Genomic DNA, 24,297 nt, shown 5'->3' on the forward strand with positions numbered 1-24,297 from the left:
GGCACATTTTGTCCGTATGAAAGTGTAAATACCCTCGTTAGCATAAATGCTGAGGGTATATAAAGTGACCAATTGCTCTTATCTTATCTTATTTCTTGATTGGTCTTTTATACCCCGGTTACACTTAACCGGATTAACCCAGTGGGTTTGGGTTTCAAATGTCAATTCCATAGTGCAAACGTCAAATAAATCCTCATGAAGTGGGTTAACCCGGCAAAAAACCTCTAATGTAACACTTTCTTTAAATCTTTCATGAAGAAAAGACCTCATATAGCTATTTTATTAATATTCTACCGGTCTTCGGCATCTGGCGGTTTTATCCGCTCCAATTAGTGGTGTATATCACATTTACTATATCATATTTATGCTTCCACACTAAACGATTATCTAAAGTAAAATAAAAACTGGCCTAACAAGAACAACCACCCTAATAAACACACATATGCAACAGCGCGCAACACACATATCTACGTCTGAACCACTCTAAAGAAAGCAGCAACTCGGTAGCAGCAACAACAATAAATCCCGATACAACACACTAGCTGACTATACGGCCAGCAAACAGACAGGCAGAAGAAGCATTCAACACACAGCAATCCCAAAGATAAATCATAAAGAAACCATTATAAGCAGCAAAGGGTTTTCAAATTTCAGTTTGTAACGAGCCAGCGGACAGTTAACAACACGCAACGCGCATTTCAAAAAGCCACGACGCCTAAACGACGCGCTTCACACATTTAATCCCAAAAAAGGGAACTACATACCTAAAATAGAAATAAAGTGAAGCGGACGGATAACGTTAGAAATTCCGGGAAAACTAACTTTAATTTACAACAACAACTACCAGAAAACAGAGTTCAAAATGAAAACAGTAAGTGGTGGTGTGGTGTTGCTATTGTTTTTGTGATTTGTGTGGTGTGCTAATCAGCGAGTTGAAGAATAGTGTTTGCGGCGGGATAGTAGTTTATCACTTGAAGACATACATACAACAACAACAGCAAGAAAAAAGGCAAAACAAGTTAAAGACGACAAAGGAAGTGAATGCCAACAGCAACAATAACAAGAAAAACAAGAAGAAATTGATATAAAGAATTCAATTGTCCATAAGACGATAAAAGAAAAAAAGACTTTATTTATACAGTGGAACCTAGCTAAGTTGGACAATTGTGTCGAAGTTCTATGGAATGGAGTTCCATTTATCCAAACGAAGATCCGATTTTTTTTTTGGAAATTTGTGTAAAATTATGGTTATACCTCGGCAAAAATACCCCTTTCAAGACCCCTTACTAACCCATTATTTTAAGAAGGACATGTCGCTCGTAATTAGTGGTCATTTTTAACCACTAAAATAGGTAGTAAAAAGTAATTACGACTTTTAGTGACTACTTATTTAAGTAACTATATAATTGTCTAACAAATAACCACTAATTACCCGCAGTATGCCCTGTTAAAGTAATGGATTAGTAAGAAGTATTATAAGAGGTATTTTTGTTGGGAATGAACATTTCGATATTTGTTGTTGCTAAAATTCACAGATTTTTGGTTTAAGTAGACCCGGCTTGAGACTTCTCAAAATGTTCATTGAAATCTTTAGATTTTGCATTGATTGAAAATTTCCCTGTCGAGATCTCTTAAAGCTTTACCAGGGCCACTCAATATCGGATTAATTCTATTAAGCAGTTAAGAAACCGCCTCCGAACTGTTAACCAGGGCTATTATCTTCCACACTTTAATAATGTTATCCAGGTCTCTATATTAGTTCGGAAAGTGGTAAGGTCTTCTCTTTAGAGGATTTATCATAGAAGACCTCTTTAGGAGGTCTTTTCTTTACAGAATACCTCTTTAGAAGTTCTACTGTTTAAAGAAGACCTCTTCAGGGGGTCTTCTGTATATGGAGACCTCTTTGGGACGTCTTCTATTTATAGAAGACTTTGTTAGGACGTCATCTGATTGTAGAAGACCTCGTTAGGAAATATTCTGTTTATAGAGGGCCTCTTCAGCTTATTGAGGAATTATTCTGTTTATTGAAGATTTCTTTAGGACGTCTTCAGTCTATAGCAGACTTCTTTAGGACGTCTCCTGTTTATAGAATACCACTTTAGGACGTCTTTTGTTTATAAAAGACCTCTTTATGAGTTGTTCTGTTTATTGAAGATGTCTTTAGGACGTCTTCTGTTTATAGAAAAAATTTTAAGGGGGTCTTCTGTTTGTAGAATACTTTGTTAGTAGGTCTTCAGTTTATAGAAGACTTCATTAGGATGTCTTCTGTTTAAAGAAGACCTCTTTATGACGTCTTCAGTTTATAGAATAACTTTTAATGAGTTCTTCTGTTTATGGAAGATTTCTTTAGGACGTCTTCAGTTTATAGGAGACTTCTTTAGGACGTCTTCTGTATAAAAGACCCTCGTTAGGAGGTCTTCAGTTTATAGAAGACCTCCTTAGAGAATCCTCTGATTATAGAAGATTTATTTAAGAAGTCTTGTCTTTACAGAAGACTTCTTTAGGGAACTTTTGTCTCTCTTTAGGACGATTTCTGTTTATATAAGACTTCGTTAGGAATCGGGGTGCACTAATTGATATGAGAGAAGCCTCCCTTGTTCCGTATGGGTATTCGTTGAATAATTAAAAATATTTATTCCAGACATAGATTACCTTTATGGACTATTTTGATCCACTGCTACTGGTACCTTCCACACAAAATTTCAATTTTTTTTTTCGGAAAAGTGCAGCTCCCGAGCAGTTTCGATTTTTTTATTAGGGTTGGCGTTTTTTATTTTTTTTTTGCAATAGCTTTTTCTCGAGGCCCTTTTACAGCGGTTGCCCAATGCTCCAAAAACCCTGCCGGCACCAACTAAAATGACTGATGAGCACGATAACTTACGAATACGAATTGGATATCCCATTTGGCCGAAACATTGCGGATCGTTAAATTTCTTTCAAACGTAAATCAAGTCCACTTGAGGTTAAAAAATAGGGACCAACATAAGTCGTGCTGCGCTTTGCCATGTTAAAACCGGTCAGGCCCGTTTCTCTGCCGAGATCTCTTGAAGCTTCTGCAGTGTCACTCAATATCGGATTAATTCTATTTAGCAGTTAAGGAAGCTCTTCCGAACTGTTAACTAGAGCTATGAAATCAACGTGCATCTTCCATATTTTAGTAATTATATCCAGATTTCAATATGAGTTCGGGTAGCCTTCCTTGTGCTGTGATAAGCACTTTGGCCATGTACTTGGAAGGCCTGCGGTTCCATTCCCCATCATAACATCAACATTTTGGGAGGTGGCAAATCCTCTCAGTGTCATGTTGGCGACATTTCCGCAATATTTTAGCCATGTAAAGCTTCTCTACAAGTGGCGTTGTAGACACGCCGTTCGGATTCAGCGATAAACAGTAGGTCCCATATCATTGAGCTAATATGAATCGGGGTGCACTCATTGATATTAAATAAGTCTACATTGTCCCTTATGGGATGTTTGTGGAAAATTTGTCAAATAAGAGTTGGATTATGTACTCGGCATTGATTTTAGGGTCAGTGCAAAATGTAGAATAGAAAATTTTCCACTGGTTTTACAGGTTGTAAGCGGTGCCTCACCTATTTATATATAAAAAGTGTTCTGTAGGTACATTACATTCCGAATATGCGGTTCGGGATTAATATTTCGCTCATCCATATATCAAATTCCACCCTTAAGGCTTCTTTACAGTGGAGCCCAAAACCTCAAACTAAATCGTTTACTTCTTATAACCAACGTATATATGTTATAATCATATTCCACTGTATAATAATGAACTGAAAAACAACAACATCGCCAACAAAAGAGACACTGTCTGCATACAAAAACAACAACGAATATGGAATATGAGTTGTGGTGCTGCAGCACATTTTTCAAGTTACGATGAACTCAATTCCAGCAAAAAAAGAGGGAACAACAAAAACGACGCAACAGACCCAAGAACTCAAAACCTAAAATTAGGATGGATGAGAAGGAGGAGGATGATGATAACAACAACAATGCCCCTATTAGAATGTTTTTTTTTTTTGGTGGCTATCAAAGCCGACATATGGATTTTTGAGTTCATATTATTGTGGTAAACAGAATAGATACGGCTACAGTTTGGTTTGCTCGTTCGGTTCGGTTCTGTGTTATCTTATCATTGGAGGCCATAACTTCCTCTAATAAATAAATTCAGCTCTTCATTTTTTGCTTACAACAACAACAAAAGCACCAACAACCAAACAAAGTTATTTATAAAATGTATTAATTGCTTTTTTCTCTTCTTTCCCCTCCCCAATCTCCAACCTCTAGATCATTTTCGTTTCCCTTTGCCTTTGCCTGTTGGCCTGCACAGTCTCGGCTGAAAAATCCCACAAACATGAATCGAAAAAACTTTTGAAAAATGGCCACGAAAAACAACATCAACTGAAAGAACTGCCCGAACATAAATTGGAACATGTGCCCAAATCGGCTCTGCCCCTAAAAGAAGAAACCGCCACCCCCGTCGCCGGAGAACACAAACCAGTTCGCGAAGGTGGCCGCAAACATCATCGTCATGGCAAAAATCGCAAAGGTGGCGAACAACCTGGTCATCCCGCTGGTGGACGTTCCCGCAAATCTCACGGCAAATCCAAGGCCAATCAAAATGGTCCCACTAAACCCCATCACAATAAACATCCCCGTAAACAAGGACGTGGCAAACAACAGGCCGCACAACAACAACAACAATAGGTTATAGTTTAAGTCAAGTTAACGAAAAAAACAAAAAACGAGAGTAAAAAGCAGGTGTTTTGAAGTTGTAATTTTATTTTTTGTGTTTCATATTTCATAGTGAAAAAGTACAATACAAAATTAAACAAATAAAGATAAATAAATATTTAATAGAAATAACAAAAATTAAGTTTTTTTTCTAAAATATTCCTGGTTTACTATCACTGTGCGTAATTTTTTGAGTTACGTAAAATTAACCATATTCTGAGACCGCAGCGAAATAGAAGACACGTGTCCCGGCATTTTTCCCTGTTACTTCGATTTTACCGGTAACGAGACCTGAGGCCTTGATGACAAAAGGGATAATTTTATCAGTCTCATAGAAAACCACAATAATGTAGCAACGATTTCAGTAAACAATTTTCTGGAACATACGAACTCCCTATGAACGGTCCTTGAAGGTCAAAACATCAAAAAAAAAAAAAAAAAAAAAAAAACGTTAAAAAATATTCGATTTTTATAGTTTTCTCCGATTGTGGTCAATAGATTCCAAACCGTTCAAAATTCAAGAACACAAACAACTACAAAAATGTACCTAAGATATCAGTAAACAACTTTCTAGTACATATGAATATTCAAGGAACAGTCCTTCAAGTTCAAAATTCCATTAATTTTACCCATTCTTTCCTGTTCATGGCCGCAAATAACAAAACTTTCAAATTTGTTCCTTTGATCAGCTAAAAACTATAGGGGCTGTACAGAATTATGGACCGACATACATATGTTGATTGAGAAGTTTTGTGACCACTTCTCAGTGGTCACATGTCAAAATACAGGTAGTTAGGTCGACAAATGTAGCTAAAATCCTCGAAATACCTAAAATCCGATGTAAATTTTAGTGGAGAAGTTTTGTGACCACTGGCAACTTCAAATGTTAAATTTCAGGTAGATCGGTCAACAAATGTAGCTAATACCCCCAAAATATCTAAAATCGTGAGGTACCGTTATGTGGGGGGGGGGGCTATACCAAATCATGGTCCCATGTTGTCAATTTTTAGTGGAGAAAAATTTTGTGACCACTCGGAACTTCAAATGTTAAATTACAGGTAGTTCGGTCAACAAATGTAGCTAAAACTCTCAAAATATCTAAAATCGGGATGCACCGTTATGTGGGGGCTGTACCAAATCATGGACCTATGTCGGCAATTTTTTGTGGAGACGTTTTGTGACCACTTGGAACCTCAAATGTTTAATTACAGGTAGTTCGATCCAAAAATGTAGGTAATATCTTAAAAATATCTAAAATCGGGAGGTAACGTTATATGGGGACTACCGAATTATGGACCCATATTAACAAGCAACAGTCGCTCTTTCATCTCAAGTGGACACTGGACACTCACACATAAGAACGTAAAAAAAAAACTAAAAAACAACGTGCTATGAAAAGTTAAACAAAGAAACAGAAGAAAAACAAACACTCTAATGTTGACGACCTCTGTACAGAGTAGGCGCAGTTTGCACACTGGTGGATGTACTTGTTAAATACAAAGCTGATATTATCGCCTTACAGGAAGTGCGATGAAATTAAGCAGATGTACGGATGACAAAGGATAACGCACTGTTTTATATCTGCCATGGAACTAGACATCAGGATGGTGTTGGATTTATGATAATTCGGAGGCTTAAAAACTTCTTCTCCAGATTCATTCCGGTTGATGAGAGAATTGCGTCTATGTCCCAATCGAAGAGAAAGATGAATAGATCAAGGATATATTCTACGAGCGCCTCGAGAAGGCCATGACATTAAGATTGTTCCAGGAGTTTTTAATGCTAAAATTGGGAGGATAAATATCTGTTGTCCCACGGTTGGCTAGTTCAGTCATTATGAGGTAAACAACAACAATCCCACGGCTGCGGGTTCTCTCGTACCGGATTGACCCGGAACTACACAACAACCCCGTTCCGGCCAGCGGCTGCCACATTAGTGTACATATGTTTGTATTTGTATCGTTTTTCTGTGTTGGAAGTAGCATATCCCGGAATTCCTGCTCCGGAATCTTTTGTTCGTTGCCGGGACGGATGACAACCCAGGACCAACATATTTGTATTCTACGAGCGCCTTGAGAAGCATATGCCTTCGCTGCCCTGGCCATGACATTAAGATTGTTCTAGGAGATTTTAATGCTAAAATTGGGAGGGTAAATATCTATGGTCCCACGGTCGGCTACTTCAGCCATTATGAGGTATACAACAACAACAATTCCATGGCTGCGGGTTTTCTCGTACCGGATTGACCCGAAACTACACAACAACCCCGTTCCGGCACAATGAGTTTCGTCGTGCCAACCAGGGACCCCAGAGTCGCAATTTCACGGGAGCGGGTTCTTTCGTACAAGATTGACCCAAAACCACAGTGTTTCGGCCAGCTGCTGCCAACCCAGCTGCTACAGGAACAACAACCCAAGAGTCTGACGCAGTGGTTGGTAGGTGAGCATAAGGGGAACAAGTGACTAAGTCATCTGAAGAGTTGCAACATTGGAGCCGGAATAAGTGAATTGTGGGCAACGGGTAAATCAATCTCGAACCCTGGAAAAAAACAAGATAGGACCTCAGTCACGTTTGGCGACGTTGCGTAGAATGATCCGAAGAGGCGCGCAAGTTATATTAATCGATATTTTGCAGAGCAACCCGAGAGTGACAGGGCGAAGAGAATAGTACTACGTCGCAGGAGTAATCACCAAAATTCACAATAGATGATGTTTCGTATTTCCTCAGGAACGCTAAATCATGCAAAGCCTTAAGACCTGATGGAATTTCCATGGAGCCGGGAGTCGAGTATCTCACGAAAGTTCTCAACATATCGCCAATCACATCGGACCCGAAGTCTGGAAAATGGGCATTGCCGTCCAGCTACTGAAGCCAGGCAAGGATGCCAGCAAAGGTGAATCGTAAAGGGATATTACGCTTTTCACGTAGCAAGGACTATTGAGGCTTTACTCCGCCCCAGCGTCAGAAATACCTATCCAGTTGCCGATCATCAACATGGGTTCTGTAAGCAGCACATTACGACAATAGCGCCGCACACCATCCCCACACATATTTTTGTCGAGATCTCAAATGGTCGTTGCTGTCCCCCTACTGAATCCAGCAAAGGCGATCTCGCTTTTCTCGTAGCAAAGACTATTACGGCTTTACTCCTCCCCAGCGTCAAAAATACCTATCCAGTTGCCGATTATCAGCATGGGTTCTGCAAACAGCTCATCATGACAACAGCGCTGCACGCAATCTCCACACATGTTAGTCGAGTACTCAACCAGAGCAAGCCGGATAGTGTTGGTGGCGCTCGAATTATCAAAAGCGCTCGATATCTGGTCAACTTTGCAACATTGGATAGTCAATTATGTGTGTGGACCCCAGCCGTACGTGGAATCTTGTAACAAGAAGTCCAAGCCCCACAGGGTGAAGTGAGTTTGCCTGGTTGGAGTGATATATCCAGAACTGGTAAACCTCTACCTCTCCTGTATTTTACACCATCCAGACCGCATTGAGAATTCTGTAACAAGAAGTCCACGCCCCATAGAGTGAAATAGGGAGTTTGACAGGTTGGGGTGATATCTCCGGAACTGTTGAACCTCTAACTATCCTGTAGTTTACACCATATAAACGGCATTGAGATCCTGTGGTACCTTCCCTAATGTAATTTGTGAAAAAATGAACTCCTATTTGACCTATCTTACCAACTTTATCCACGCGAGGCACTATGGATATTATCGATTCTTTTATTTTAATTCAAGATCGATAGATAGTTGTGTCTATCGTTAATAACGGATTAAAAACGTCTAGACTAAAATCTAAAATACTCGGATTTTATACCCTCCACCATAATATGGAGTGTATAATTAAATTTGTCATTTCCTTTGTAACACATCGAAATATTCATCGGAGACCCTATAAAGTATATATATTTTTGTGTGATCAGGGTAAAATTCTAAGTCGATATAACAAAGTCTGTCTGTCCGTCCGTCTGTTGAAACCAAGATACATCTCGCAATTTTTAAAATAGAGCTTTGTAATTTGGTATAGAAGTTTCTATTACTCCTAGGATGTTTGGTATTGCATATCGGTCCACGTTTTGATATAGCCCACATAGAACGGTGCCACCCGATTCTTCGGTATTTTGAAGGTTTTAGCCTCATTATCACACCGAAACGCCTGAAATTTGGTACATAGTCTTTGTTGGGGGTATAAAACTTTCTCCCAGAAATTTGTCGGTATTTTGAAGGATGTGCCCACAATAATCCACCGCAATGGCTGATATTTGGTATTTTGTCTTCATTTGATGTATAACACTTTCCACATGAAACTTGTCGATAAAGGTCCATGCCTTCACGTAGCCCTCATAGAACGGTACCTCCCGATTTTCGGTATTTTAAATGGCTGAGATTTGGTATTTAGTCCGCATTTGGGGTATACACTTTCCATATTAAATTTGTTGGTATAGATCCACGCCTTCATATAGCCCTCATAGAACGGTACCTCCCAATTTTCTCTATTTTAAAGGTTGTGGCCTAAATATTCCTCCGAAACGGCTCAGATTTGGTATTTTGTCCTCATTCTTACTTATTCGGTTTTAAGACTGTCAGAGAGTAAGTCAGTAGGCATACGTAGACATTTTAGTATTTTTACAGTGTTTTATTTAACTTGTTTTGGTGTCCGTTTAGTTCAAATCTATTAACTCATTTTCCACACAGTTGCAGTTGACCAATCGAACTGAAACTTTGCACACTATTCAGATTTGGATGACAATACATGAATATGAAACCAAAAACAATATGGATCTATTTTTTTCTTATAGGCCACCCTATAGCGGTACCACCCGATTTGAAGTATTTTAACGATTCTATGTTAATTTTTGGCGGAATTGGCTATAATTTGGCATTTGGGGTTCCCAATGGTACAGAAACTTCCTTGACAACAATTTTTCCTTTATGTTATTGAAAAATAGTAAAAAGTTGAAGTTTCTTACTGATAGAGAAACGACAGGTTGCCATCTGACGTCATTTGTCGGACCAGGTGTCACGAAGGTTATATCTGTTTGTATATTAATTGTGGGTAGCTCTAATCAAACGAATAAGAGTAATATGACTACGATCCAAATGTAGGATATTTTCTATTCCTGCTAAACTTTGATTTTAGAAATTCAAGAGAGGGTACAAGGTTATTACAAAGGTCCTATCGAGGCTGATAACTACTCTAACGGTTTTTTGCAATCCATTAACGAATCTGTTGTTTACTTCCACGTGTTTTTCTCTACTTTTTTAACTTTGTACATTAAACATTAGATTGCCAAATAACAAAAAACAATAATCTTTAGGCAAATACAATTTAATTGAAGTTTGCAATATTTAGTCATACGTATGTATATTTTCCTTCATTTGAAGTGTGTGTTTGTGGACTTTGTTGTTAATGTGGTGATGATGATGATGATGACGACGATTAAGTAACAATTGTTACACCACCTCGAACTGAACACCATCAAACAACGGTTAACCACCATCATCATCAAAATGAACTACCAACTTTGGCTAACTTCATTTAGGTCTGAAAAATAGCTTTTAGCCTTTTTCGGTGGGCTTGAAGTTACATTTGAAACAATAATTGTGACCTCTACAAGGTAAATGGTAAAATTACAAAGATAATGCATACGCATATTATAGTTATAAAAGGGAAGGATTGAGGGGTGACGGTGAATGGAAAAAACGTCTGAGAATGAGATCTCTACCACAAGCAAGAAACATTCTCGACTATATACAAAGTTGTAAAATGGTAACAAGCACAAGTAAAAAGCTATTAAGTTCGGCATGGCCAAACTTTTTATACCCTCTGCCATTAAATAGTATTAATTAAAATGGATTAATGAGTTTCCATCCCTGTCTACAAATTTCAAATGCCTAAATTATCTGATCCAAAAACTTTATTCAATCAGGTGGTACCTTAATATGGGGGTTACATCAAAGTGTGGACCTACTTTGAAATTTTTTGGTGGAAACGTTTTGAAACTGCAGGGAACCTCAAATGTCAAATTACGGGTAGTTTTGTCAAACAATGTAGCTAAGACTCTCAAAATACCGAAAATCAGGAGGTACCGTTATATGGGAGCTATTCCAAAACATGGAACTATATTGACGATTTTTACTGAAGAAGTTTCGTGACCACTGAGAACCTCAAATATCAAATTACAGCTAGTTCGGTTAAACATGTTAGTTAAAATCCTCAAAATACCGAAAATCGGGAGGTATCGTTATATGTGAGGCTATAACAAAACATGGACCTATGTTGTCGATTTTTAGTGAAGAAGTTTCGTGGCCACTGAGAACCTCAAATGTCAAATTACGGCTAGTTCGGTTAAACATGTTAGCTACAATCCTCAAAATACCGAAAATCGGGAGGTACCGCTAAATGAAGGCTATATCAAAGTGGGAAAATTTTTTGTGGAGAAATGTTGGAACCAATAGGTACCGTTATATGGGTACTATATAAAAACATGGACCTATCTTGACGATTTTTGGTGGAGAACTTTCGTAGCTAAGACCCTCAAAAGACCGAAAATCGGGAGGTACCGTAATATAGAGGCTATACCAAAACTTGGACCTATGTTGACAATTTTTGGTGGAGACGTTTCGTGACCTCAAATGTAAGATTACAGCTAGTTCGGATAAAAACTGTAGATAAAACCCTGAACGTACCGAAAATCGGGAGGTACCGTTATATGGGGGCTATACCAAAACATGGACGTATGTTGACGATTTTTTAGTGAAGAAGTTTCGTGACCACTGATAACATTATATGTCTAATTATAGCTAGTTAAGTTAAAAATTTTAGCTTAAATCCTCAAACTACCCAAAATCGGAAAATGTCGCTATATGGGGGCTATATCAAAACATGGGCATATGTTGACGATTTTTAGTGAAGTAGTTTTGAGACCACAGTGAAACTCATATATCAAATTACAGATTGTTCGGTTAAAAATTGTAGGTAAAATCCTCAAAATACCGAAAATCTGGGACTATATCAAAACATGGACCTATGTTGACAATTTTTACTGGAGAAGTTTTGTGACCACATACCTTAAAAGTCAAATTACAGCTAGCTTGGTTAAAAATTGTAGCTAAAATACTCAAAATACCGAAAATCGGGAGGCACTGCTTTATGGGGGCTATATCAAAACGTGGGCCGCGCATCTTCAAACTTGACCTGTCTATGGCAGAAATACACTCTCGTGGAAAAATATAGGGTTCTAACTAAATTGTTGTGGTCACTAGAGTGATTACAATAGACAGGCAAACGAACATGGTTATATCGACTCAGAATTTTATTCTGATCAAGAATATATATACTTTATAGGGTCGCAAGTTATTACTTCAATGCGTTACAAAATGAAAAACAAACATAATATACCGTCCATGCTATGGTGGAGGGTATAAAAAGAAGTAGCATTTTCGTAGCTATCATAAACAGATGGCTTAACTATTCCACTGTCTGACCAAAGCAACACTATATACCACAAAAATAATACCTCTTCAGTGGAGTTTTTTAGACATTTCATACTTCTCTCGAAGCATGGAGAATAAAATTATAACGCTTTAACAAATACATCCAACACTACTAAGAACTTTACAAGTATATAAAGAGTGGCCCTAAATATTGGAACATTTCGGTGCCCATATCTCAGGAAGTATTTACTTTCCCTTAGCAAAAAATATAATGCTACCCTCTATTAAAATTTTACCATTACCAAAAAAGCGGGATTAAACTAAATTAAAGTGAAAAGTGTTGAACTTTCGCGGAGGAGGTACCTAAAGAAATGGACCGACATAGTCCTTTCGCTAATTATTGTGTCAACCAGTTATTTTAAGCTGAAAACGACCTGGACACCAGTAAAGATAAACATCTTGTGACAGGTCATCTTCCTATAATCGTCTCCATCAGCAGACTGGCCTACTTCATCTACTCTTATTGCTTAACTTTCATCAATCAAATCTTCCAGCAAAACAGGAGCCATAAACTTATTCGGGCCAACCCGAGTGACCCCAGAGTTAGAGTGCGGACACTGTAATTTTATAGGTGGGTCGATGAGTATAGGACAAGAAAGTAACAAGATCATCCAAAGAATTGCAAACATTGGAGCCAGAATTAATGAATTGTGGGCAAAGGTTAAGTCAATCACAAACCCTGAAAAGAATGACAATAAGTCTTAAGTTACATTTGGCGACCTCACATTCCCTGATTGATGTCGAGAACCCCAGTAGTGACAGGGCGAAGAGTAGAGTACTACTTCGATATCTTACCGGCGAGTAGAAACCGCTCCTAAATCGCCAAATCATCCAAAGCATTAGCATCTGAAGGTACGGAAAGCGGAAAGTTATCACAAAAACTCTCAACCTGTCGTTAGCCAACCACATCGCACCAGATGTCTAGAAAATGCGAGTCAGGCAAGGATACTTACAAAGATGAATCGTACATACCGATTTTGCTATTGTAGCCCGCAGCAAAGACTCTTGAGGTTTTACTTCTCCCCAGCACCAGAAATAGCTATCCACTCAACATCGAGCATACTACCCTCCGGCCAAGTTTGAAACATCAGATAATCAATTATATGTGTGGACGCCAGTCTTACGCCAAATGAAATGTAAAAATGTAGGAGTTCCCCGGAACTATTTAAACTCTACCTTTCCTGTACCCACCCCCTCCAGACGTTTGTGAGATTGTTACGTATGTGTATGATTGTACGATCTTTGCATCGGATACCTTCTTGCTAATGTCATTTGTGAAAAGCTTAACTCCTTTTTAATTGATCTTACCACTTTTTTCCGATCGATGTCATCAGTGGACCATCAGCATAAGGAAACGAAGATTTGCCAATGACATGCTCTCAGTGCAGAATTTCACAGAATCAACCAAATCACCGTATGGTGGATAGGACTCCCACACACAGGGGGAATCTTTACGGTCCAACGATATAAACAAGTTTTTATAGCATTTACCCTGATGCAGTCACAGATGCCATAAACAATATCGTGTAAATACGATCCTTGGAGTACATCTCCATCTCAGGCAACTAAAGTACGTCAGTTTCTACGACAAACCAAAGCATTTTTGGTTCAACTTTGTTCCAATTGGCCAAGGATTAATGACACCGTACTAAACACTTTGCATCATGGGGTCAACTGAACTGCCAAACCTACTCAACTAACTCCAGTAGCTTTGTGGTTACAACTCATCAAAGCAGCCAAATTCCTAGACCTGGAGATAGAACCAAAACCGTATAAAGCTGAAAAACGAACATACAATCACATCAAATACCCAGACAACAACAACTGAAGCAGTACAGCATATTCGAACCTAACATAAGATCATTTGGATTTGTATATGTAGACCCATTGGCCTTATAAAAGAAGACCTAATGACATTCTATAAGAAGACCCACTGGTTTTCTATAAGAAGATCCACTAGAAGAAGAAGACACATTGATCTTCCATCTTCTCAAAAATGACATACTGGTCTTCCATAAGAAGATTCTTTGGTCTTCTATAAGAAGACTCATTGACTTCTATAAGAAGATCCGTTGGTCTTCTCTACCAAGACAACCTCATCTATAAGAAGACTTACTGGTCTTCTACAATAAGACCCATTTGCCTCCTATAAGAATACTCATTGGCCTTTTCCAAGTATACCCACTGATATTCTCCAAGAAGGCACATTGATCTTCTATTAGAAGACCCATTGGTCTTCCATAAGTAACCCCATTGATCTTTTATATGAAAATATATTTGTCTTCTATAAAAATACATCTAGGTATTCTCCAAGAAGATACATTAGTCTTCCATAGGAAGACCCACTGGCCTTCCATAAAAAGATCCAATGGACCTCTCCAAGATGACACATTGGTCTTTCATAAGAAGACGTATTGGTCTTCTATAAGAAGATCTTTGGTCTTCTGCTAGAATATCTGTTGGTCTTGTCCAAAAAACACACTGGTCCTCCATAACAAGAGCTATTGGCTTTCTATAAGAAGATCCATCGGTCTTCTAAAAGAATACCCATTGGTCTTCTCCAAGAAGATCCACTGGTTTTCTCAAAGAAGACAAGAACCATTGGCCTTCTATAAGAAGCTCCATTGGTCTTCTATAAGAATTTGTCTTCAAGAAGACCAATTGGTTTCCCTTAAGAGAATACATTGAACTTTCACAAGAAGAGCAAAAAGAGGCTTTGGGCTTCTATAAAACAAATTGGTCCTCCATAAGAAAACTAATTTGACTTCCAAATAAAGATCGGTTGGTCTTATTTCATAAGAAGAACCATTGGCCTTCTATAAGAAGCTCCATTGGTCTTCTATAAGAATGCCCATTGTATTCTCCAGTAAGACCCATTGGTTTCCCTTAAGAAGACGCATTGGTCTTTCACATGAAGAGTAAAAAGAGACATTGCTCTTTTATAAAACACATCTGCCTTCCATAAAAAGATTCATTGGACTTCCCATGAAGATCGGCTGGTCTTATATAAGAAGCCTCGGTAGTTTTCTACAAGAATACGGATTGGTCTTCTTTAAGAAGATATATCGGTCTGTCTATCGGTTAGGAGACACATTGGTTTTTTCTAAGAAGATCCTCGAAAATACGTACCATTGGCCTTCTAAAAAAGGTACATTGGACTTCTATGAGAATACGCATTGGTATTCTCCAAGAAGACCTATTTGTCTTATCCAAAATGGCGCATTGATCATAAGAAGACCTATTTTTATTCTATAAGAAGATCCATAGTTTTTCTGTTAGAAGATCCATAGGCCTTATTCAAAAAGGCACATTTGTCTTCCATAAGAAGACCTATTGATCTTCTATAAGAGGCACATTGGTCTTCAATAATACGACCTATTGGTCTTTTGTTAGAATATTCACTGGTTTTATCAAAAAACACACTTGTATTCCATGGGAAGAAACATTAACCTTCTATAAGAACACCCACTTATCTTCCATAAGAAGACCCACAATTTTCTATAAGATTGGTATACTTTAAAACCCACAAGTCTTTTACAAGTAGTCCTATTGACCCATTGGTACACATGATAAAGTCCAGGATTTATCTGGTTCCACTTTCACACGGACATTTCGTGATGTCACCCTACATAACACATTTTCATTTTCCAATAAGACACTGTTTTGATCTGTGAAAACCTCATCTTGTAAATGAAACCCGAAAATGCTGACAATCCGTCCCTGTTACTTACACATTACAGACCCGCATAGTGAGACGCATGTTTGTATCTTCATCCATCTATTTCCCTTTCCCAACAACAACAACATCATAATTTTTTGCAATGATCAACATTCATTATCAACTTCATGATTAGCATCATTCGTACTATGGTCATTATTATGATAGTTTTTGCTGTCTTCTATTTTAATTTGGTTTAAAGTACAGACGGACGGACAGACAGAAAAAAGTCTAGGGAAATAATAAAAAAGCAAATACTTGAATACTCCATTGATGTATGTGTATGTATGTACTCCGTCGTAGTTGTTAATGTTCGGACAAAGTGTACTTCTAGCAATTGAAAGGCCAGCCAGCCAACCAGCATTTGGTCAAACGCACTCACTTGCTCACATTATACAGATAGATATGTGATGTGTGCAAGTGAATGTTGGATAAAACAATAATAATGAAATAAAATCTCAACAGAAAAACAAAAAAAAATTATGTATAGCCGTTTGTTTTTGCGTTCATTTTAATGATGTTCAACGAAAAAATTCGTGAGTTTTTATGGCTTCCAGAAAAACGAAAAAATAAATATAACGCGTCGTTCTGGTACACTTTGTACCGGGGCATGGATGGATGAATGGATGGAGTAGAGAAGTAAAAGAAGCCGCATCATGATAATGACCATTGTCATTGTCTTGATTTTGAAAGACCAAACAGCCAACACAAAAGCAACTAGTCAGCTAGCTAACCAGCTAGCCAGTCGAACAAACATTACCACAGAAATGGAGATCAGCAGCATAATTAAAAATTAAGTTTGTTGTACTTCAATTTCAGTTGTTTTAACGGTCAATGTGAAAGGAGGAGGGGGGAGAGAATACTGGATTTAGTTGCTTTTGTTTCATACATTCACATGACCCCTTGAATTATACTGGTCATTCCGAGTGGCTAAAGATTACTGCTGGAAGGGATTCATGCTTCAATTGCAAGTGACTTTGATGGAGGAGATTTTTCATCATCATTAAATTAGGGGGGAACGGTAGGCAACAGTAGTGCAGGGGTTAGCATGACCGTCTTGCACACCAGAGGGAGGGTCGTCAGGCCAAAACTTCACCAAGACAACATCACCCAAACAACTTCTGTAAGCAGAACTTAACGTTAAGGTTGAATCCATCCACAAAGCATTCTCTAATTTAGATGTTTCTACACTACACTGATCAATTGGATTGATGGAATGCTTAGCGGCAGAATGATCAATTCAAACATCGGTGAGACATCCATTCGGAAGTCTGCCACCAGGGGCATACCAAAAGGTGCATACTACCGCCACGGCTTCTGGTTATTAACGAAATACTTAAGAAATTTGACAAACTACGAACAAAAACGATTGCTTATGTCGACGACATAATGATCAGCGGGAAATTCCCACAAACACTATCGGAACTCATGCAGGGGCGCTCTAGTCAAACTATCAAGATGGGCACACAACAATGGACTTGTGGTGAACCCATCTAAGACAAAGCTGGTTCTGTTTACGAACAAAAGAAAAGTCAATCCATTCACCCTACCCACGCTGGATGGAGTAGCCCTGAAGCTTTCTCTAGAGTCCAAGTATCTCGGCATTATCGTGGACCACCAAGTAACGTGGAAAAAGAATGTCGAGGAACGTATCAAGAGTGGTCTTATAGCCCCTTAATTCGTGTAATAACTTCATTGGCAAAAGTTGGGGATTGAAATCCCAGTAGTGCGAGTCTCTAACTAATTTTTTGAGTTACCAACAAAAATCGGTAACATTAAAACGCAAAATTATGAATGAAAAGTATCAATAAAAGTTGTCAGCACTGTTGCACACGGAGGAAAAAAAATCTCTCTAACATATGCCCCAAGCATATTTTGAAGCAAACATATATTTGTTTGCAACCAGTCCCAAACATAACATATGTATGTTTGAGTCTTGCAAACAAATATTTGTTTAGATGGAATATAAACACAAACACAAAATCCACAAAAACACATACACATTCACCAGAGTTAGGCAATGGGTTTCCCGTGAGCGTAAATGTTCTCTCGCTCGCAACCTGTGTAGACTCTAACTGGTGGTGACAGGGAGTAAATTTACGCTCACGGGAGACCCATTGCCTTACTCCCACATACACACATTTATGAATGGTGGTGGATTTTTATTGAAATGTATAGAAATAGCAAACACAAAATCAACAACAGACGTGCAGATACATAATTGCAAATAAAGAAAGTGTCACACTTTAGAACAAAAAGAAATAAAAACTATTAATTATAAAATATAGAAACACTCGTTAGTTGTAAAATAAAACACATTTTCCCTAAAATTGAAATCATCAACGCGAAATCGGCAGCAGAAATCGAATGATTATAACTATAATATAATAAATAGGTACATCCATATCATGGCACAATTACCCAGGTAGTGGTATCACACAAGCTGTTCGAATATGAAAAGTCAAATCCCTTTATAAAAAAATTATTTTTGTTGTAATTTCCGCAAGATCATAAAGAAAATTTTGACATAACATATTCAAAATTTTACGGTACCACTACCTTGGTAATTGTGCCATGATCCATATTTCAAATATATGCGTGTATATGAAAAATGTGTTAATGTTATTACCAATATAAAATGCGATTTCTTCCTTTTCTTTAAGAACACACAATGCACTGATTTATTGATTCACTTTACCGTCTTTACTCAACAATTGTACAAGGTGGCGCAAAAGTAATCCTCCTATCAGAAAATGCTATAATTTTTGCGATTGGCCCCTAATGTCAGTTCTGTTTTGACATTTGTGTAGTAAACACATGCGAAATGCACGTTAATAAACAATGTTACGCTACACTGCTCCAGAACGTGGAATATTGGTGACTTTTTATTTGACCAATAATCGGTCGGTGACTTTGGCACAACGTGAATTTCGTCGCAGACGTTTAGCCGCTCGCCTCGAAGAGACTGGCATAACACGAGATGCTGCCAGGCATGGCAGACCCCGGAGTATCCGTTCTGCAGAGAATATTGCTGCTGTAGCCGAGGATGTCATGGAAGCGCCGTCGACATAGACCAGACGACGTGCCACGCAAATGTGTATCAGTTGACGGTCTTTACAGCGAATTTTGGTACAAGATTTGAAGATATTTCCGTTCAAAGTCCAGACGATGCATCAGCTGTTAGATGCTGACCGCCAATCGCGTCTAACATACGACCAAGCCATCCTTAATCACCACCAAGAGGAAGATGATTTTTCATCAAAAATATTCATGAGTGATGAGGCGCTCCAGACTTCTTTTCGTGGGGCTTTTTGAAGTCGCGGGTTTATGTTAACAATCCGCAGACTCTTTCAGCTTATAAAGACAATATCCGCCAAGAATGTGAGGACATATCGCCGGAAGTTTTGGCCAAAGTTGTGGAAAATGCCATAAAAAGGGCTCAAATGACAATAAAAATGATGTAAAAAAATTTAAAAGACCAAATAAAAATAATCTACAAGAAGAATCAAACTTTTTCATTTTTTTTTAAATTACAGCCAAAAAACATCGGAAGATTACTTTTGCGCCACCTTGTATTTAGAAAACTGAAGAAAGAAGAACAAAAATTATTCATAACATGTTGTTCTTTTCGTCTTCGCTTGCGAAATACACGTGTTTGGCCGCATACACACCACCTAAGCACAAACTTTTTTACCCTCCCATCTTCGCTTCTGCGTCCTCAATTACACCATACACACAGCTATCTATTATGAAAGGACATTCCGCAGCCGCGAGAGCCCTGTTGTTACTCTCTTTGAAAAAAATCCTCTCTCCACCCATAAAAAACATGTTCTAACATAAAAAATATGTTGGTACCCAAACAAATAAAATTGAGATATGTTACAAAATGTTGCAAACAAATATTATATTTGGATCCAAACATATATTTGTTCGCAACCAGTCCCAAACATAAATTTGTTTGAATCCAAACATATTTCTAACATATATTTTTCTGCGTGTAGGGTTTAGCAGCAGCGTTATTTTGGTTATTAACTTACCGAAAAATTTCGATAATTACCGAAATTATAAGCATTTTAATTTTACTGATATTTGTCGGTAACACCAAAAATGAGTTACACAATTCCTCTACAAGTCATCCATTGGATCTCCACGACCATAGTTCGCGCTATTCTTACTTGTGGTTCTCTGGAATGGTGGAATGCATTGAGGAAGAAGACATCGTTTCTTCACAAAATAAACATCGTTCAAAGAGCGACAGCACTGTTAATAAAAAGCACTCCATAGGCCGCCCTAAATGTACTACTGAATCTTCCACTGTTGAATATCGTGGTGCAGGAGCTGGCAGCAAAAAATGCTCTCTGACTCAATGAGATAAATGTATGGTGCAACTCCGAATCATTATCATGATGCCATTTTACGACGATCGACGACGATTACACTGTGAACACAAATTTGGGGCGGTGATAATTCCTTTTGGAGATGAAAGCCCTTGGTGAGTATATTAAGACCCCGAAAGACAGATCCACCGTGAGTCGAACTACCTCGTTATGGCGTGATGAAGTTTTTGCTAGAGTAAAGGGTCTCTAGCAAAAACTTCATCACGCCATAAATAGCGTTATATCTTTGTTCACTGTAGCTTTAGCTTATTTTTGAGATGACAAGCCTTCAGTCAAATCGAGTGAGGATTATTTTCGTAGGGCACTTCGACCTTATAACTTGCTTTCTGAGCAAACAGGGGTAAATACCAAAAATGACTTTTGCAGAACATTTCGAAGCTGAAAAACGTCATCTTGTGGCACTTTTATAGCGGCTCTTAAAATAAAGGTCGAAAAGGACATTGAAGGAAGCGAGTTAAAAGGCCGAATGCTCTACGAAAATAATCCTCATTCGATTTGACTGAAGATAATAATTATAATTGTTCCACAAACAAGGCGGACTTCTCTCATATCAATGAGTGCACACCGATTCATATTAGCTCAATGATATGGGACTTACTGTAATACTGTAATACTCAGTAAATATCGCCAACATTAGTGAGGGGTATTTTGCCACCGTTGAAAATTTTGATGTTGACTGGCCGGGGAATCGAGCCCACGACCTTCAGCGTGCAAGGCGGGTGTGCATACCATTGCACCACGGTGGCAAGATATGTCATCTCAAAAATAAGCTAAAGCAACTGTGAACAAAGATATAACGCTAATTCCTGATGGCTTACAGGGTCTCTAGCAAAAACTTCATCACGCCATAACGCGGAAGTTCGACTCACGGCTGATCTGTCCTTCGGGGTTCTTAATATACTCACCGAGGCCTTTCTTCCCCAAGAGGAATTTTCCGTGCCCCAGACTTTCACCTCCATTTTGTTGCACAGTGTTGTATATCACCACAATTAAACTTCGATGAGATTAATGTACGAATACCCCACAGAGAGGCCTGGGCCCACAATTCCCCACCTTAATCCAGTATATGGGCATATACCGATGGCTCCAAGATGGAAAAGGGAACAGGATCAGGCGTCTACAACGATACTCCCAATCTACGGCCCTCGTGCAGATTGAACGAAAATTGTAGCGTCTTCCAAGCCGAAAATTTGTCAGCACGAAAGCAGCAGAATTGATAAGAAATATGGAAGGGGATATAGCTGGACCGCTTACTATCTATGTAGGTAGTCAAGCGGCCCTTAAATCACTTAGATCATACTCAATAAATTCTGCGGCGGTCTTGCATTGCATGAAAGCTTTGGAGGCCCTAAAATCAATCGTTACGTTGTGCTGGGTTTCGGGGCATTGCAGCATCGAGGGAAATGAGATAGCAGATGAAGTGGTGTGTTGCGGATCTGAGTCAACCGACACTGAAATCTGCGATTCAATCAAGCCACCCTTGTATCATTTCAAGCGGCAGTTACAACAAAGATAACAGGACAGGGCTGGTCAGATTTGGCACACCAAACCCGGCTGCAGGGTGTCCAAGGCGATCTGGCCCATCGATTCCTAGCGAAGGACCACATCTCTGCTTTCCATAAGGAAATCCGCCCTGAAACTAACTGTTGGAGTAATAAGGGGTAACTGCAGAATAAGAGCAATGTCCGGCAAATGGAAAGGAGATGATACTGTTAACTATTGCAGGTTGTGCGAGAATGAGGAGGAGACGGAGACGATGGAACACCTATTATTTCGCTGTCCAATGATCGTGACCTGCAGAATGCGAACCATGAGGAACACACGATCCAATCTCTGACTACCTTCGGTCAAACCGAGCCAACAACCATGTTTCTTCTCGCACAGTAAGAAGTTTCATTGATTGGTCTTCCACAAGAAAACCCATTGATCTTCTATGAGAAGGCCCAAGGTCTGGACCTGTTAGCCTTCTATAAGGGGAGTTAAATACCAAATTTCAGCCACTTCGGAGGAATATTGAGGCCACAACTTTCAAAATAATGAAAATCGGGAGGTACCGTTTTATGGGGGCTATAAGAAGGCGTGGACCTATACCTCGAATTTCATATGAAAAGCTTTATATCCAAAATGAAGACTAAATACCAAACTTCTGCCAATTCGGTGCAATATTGAGGTCACACCCTTCAAAATACCGGATATCCGTTCCAATGGAGCTATATGAAGGCGTGGATCTGTACCGACAAATTTCTGGGGGAAAGTTTTACACCCCCAAACGAAGACCAAATATCAAATTTCAGCCATTACGGAGGAATATTGAGTCTTCAACCATCAAAACACCGAAAATCGGGAGGTACAGTTTTGTGGGGGCTATATGAAGGTGTGGACCTATACCGACTAATTTCATATAGAACGTTTTATTCCCCAACATAAGACTACATACCAAATTTCAGTTATTTTGTTGGAATATTGAGTTCACACCCTTCAAAATACCGGATATCGGGAGGTACCGTTCCAATGGGGCTATATGAAGGCGTCGATCTGTACCGACAAATTTCTAAGGGAAAGTTTTACATCCCCAAACGAAGACCAAATATCAAATTTCAGCCATTTCGGAGGAATATTGAGGTCACAACCTTTAAAATACCGGAAATCGGAAGGTATCGTTCCATGGGGGCTATATGAAGGCGTGGACCTATACCGACCAATTTCATATGGAAAGTTTAATACCACAAATAAGGACTAAGTACCAAATTTCAGCCATTTCGGTGGGTTATTGTGGCCTCAACCTGAAAAATACGGAAAATCGGGAGGCACCGTTCTATGGGGGTTATATGAAGTCGTGGACCTATACCGACAAATTTCTGGATGAACGTTTTATACCCCCAACGAAGACTAAGTATCAAATTTCAACCATTTCGGTGTGATAATGAGGCTAAAACCTTCAAAATACCAAAAATCGGGAGGTACCGTTCTATGGCGGTTATATCAAAACGTGGACCGATATAGCCTATTTGCAATACCAATCATCCTACACGCAGAAAAATTTATGTTAGAAATATGTTTGGATCCAAACAAATATATGTTTGGGACCGGTTGCAAACAAATATATGTTTGGATCCAAACATAATATGTTTGGGTCCAAACAAATATATGTTTGCAACATTTTGTATCATATCTCAATTTTGATATGTTTGGGTAAAACATATTTTTTATGTTAGAACATTTTTTTCATGGGTGGAGAGAGGATGTTTGTCAACGAGAGTAATAACAGTGCTCTCGCGGCTGTGGAATGCTGTTTTATAAAAAGAGTTGTGTGTATTGTATAATAGAAGACGTAGAAGCGAAGGGGGCTTTGGTGGCGTGTATGCGACAAACTCGTGTGTTTCTTGTTTTGTTGTTGTTAACCAACGTGTTGTTAACCAACGCAGGCGAAGAAGAAAAGAAGAAATGATATGAATTATTTTTTTTTCTTTCTTCAGTGTTTTAGTTGCCTTTGTAGAGTCAAGACGGTAAAGTGAGTGAATAAATCAGTGTTTTATGTTTTCTTAAAGAAATTGTGCTTTTTAGTAAATGAAATGCCCAATACATTTTATAATTGAATCGGAAAGTTGAATGGAATTATTTTATTGGACAAGGAAGAAATCGCATTTAATATTGGTAATTACATACATACTTATGTATATTTGAAATATGGCATATCCATATTTATTTATTACATTACATAATCATTCGATTCTAGATGCCGATTCCCCGCTGATGATTTCAACTATAAGGACAATTTGTTTTATTTCACAACTAAGGAGAAGCGTTCAACTACGTTTCTATATATTTTTCCTTTTTTAAAAGTGTGACTATTTACACATTATTTCAATCAGTTTTTCTTTTATTAAAGTGTGTTATGTATTTCTTTGGAATTTTGTATGCA

At 38.5% G+C, this 24,297-nt stretch overlaps 1 protein-coding gene across 1 annotated transcript; it reads left to right on the forward strand.

Moving 5' to 3' along the window:
* Positions 1-652: 652 nt before the first annotated feature.
* Positions 653-4,893, forward strand: LOC141405348 (uncharacterized). Its single transcript, XM_073989576.1, has 2 exons — positions 653-871; positions 4,309-4,893. The coding sequence occupies exons 1-2, from the start codon at positions 863-865 to the stop codon at positions 4,726-4,728; spliced, it is 429 nt and encodes a 142-aa protein (XP_073845677.1). The 5' UTR covers positions 653-862; the 3' UTR covers positions 4,729-4,893.
* Positions 4,894-24,297: the final 19,404 nt, after the last annotated feature.

The sequence above is a fragment of the Musca autumnalis genome, unplaced genomic scaffold (assembly GCF_047663935.1).
Source record: "Musca autumnalis isolate F117 unplaced genomic scaffold, ASM4766393v1 scaffold_5, whole genome shotgun sequence".
NCBI classification, from domain to species: Eukaryota; Metazoa; Arthropoda; class Insecta; order Diptera; family Muscidae; genus Musca; species Musca autumnalis.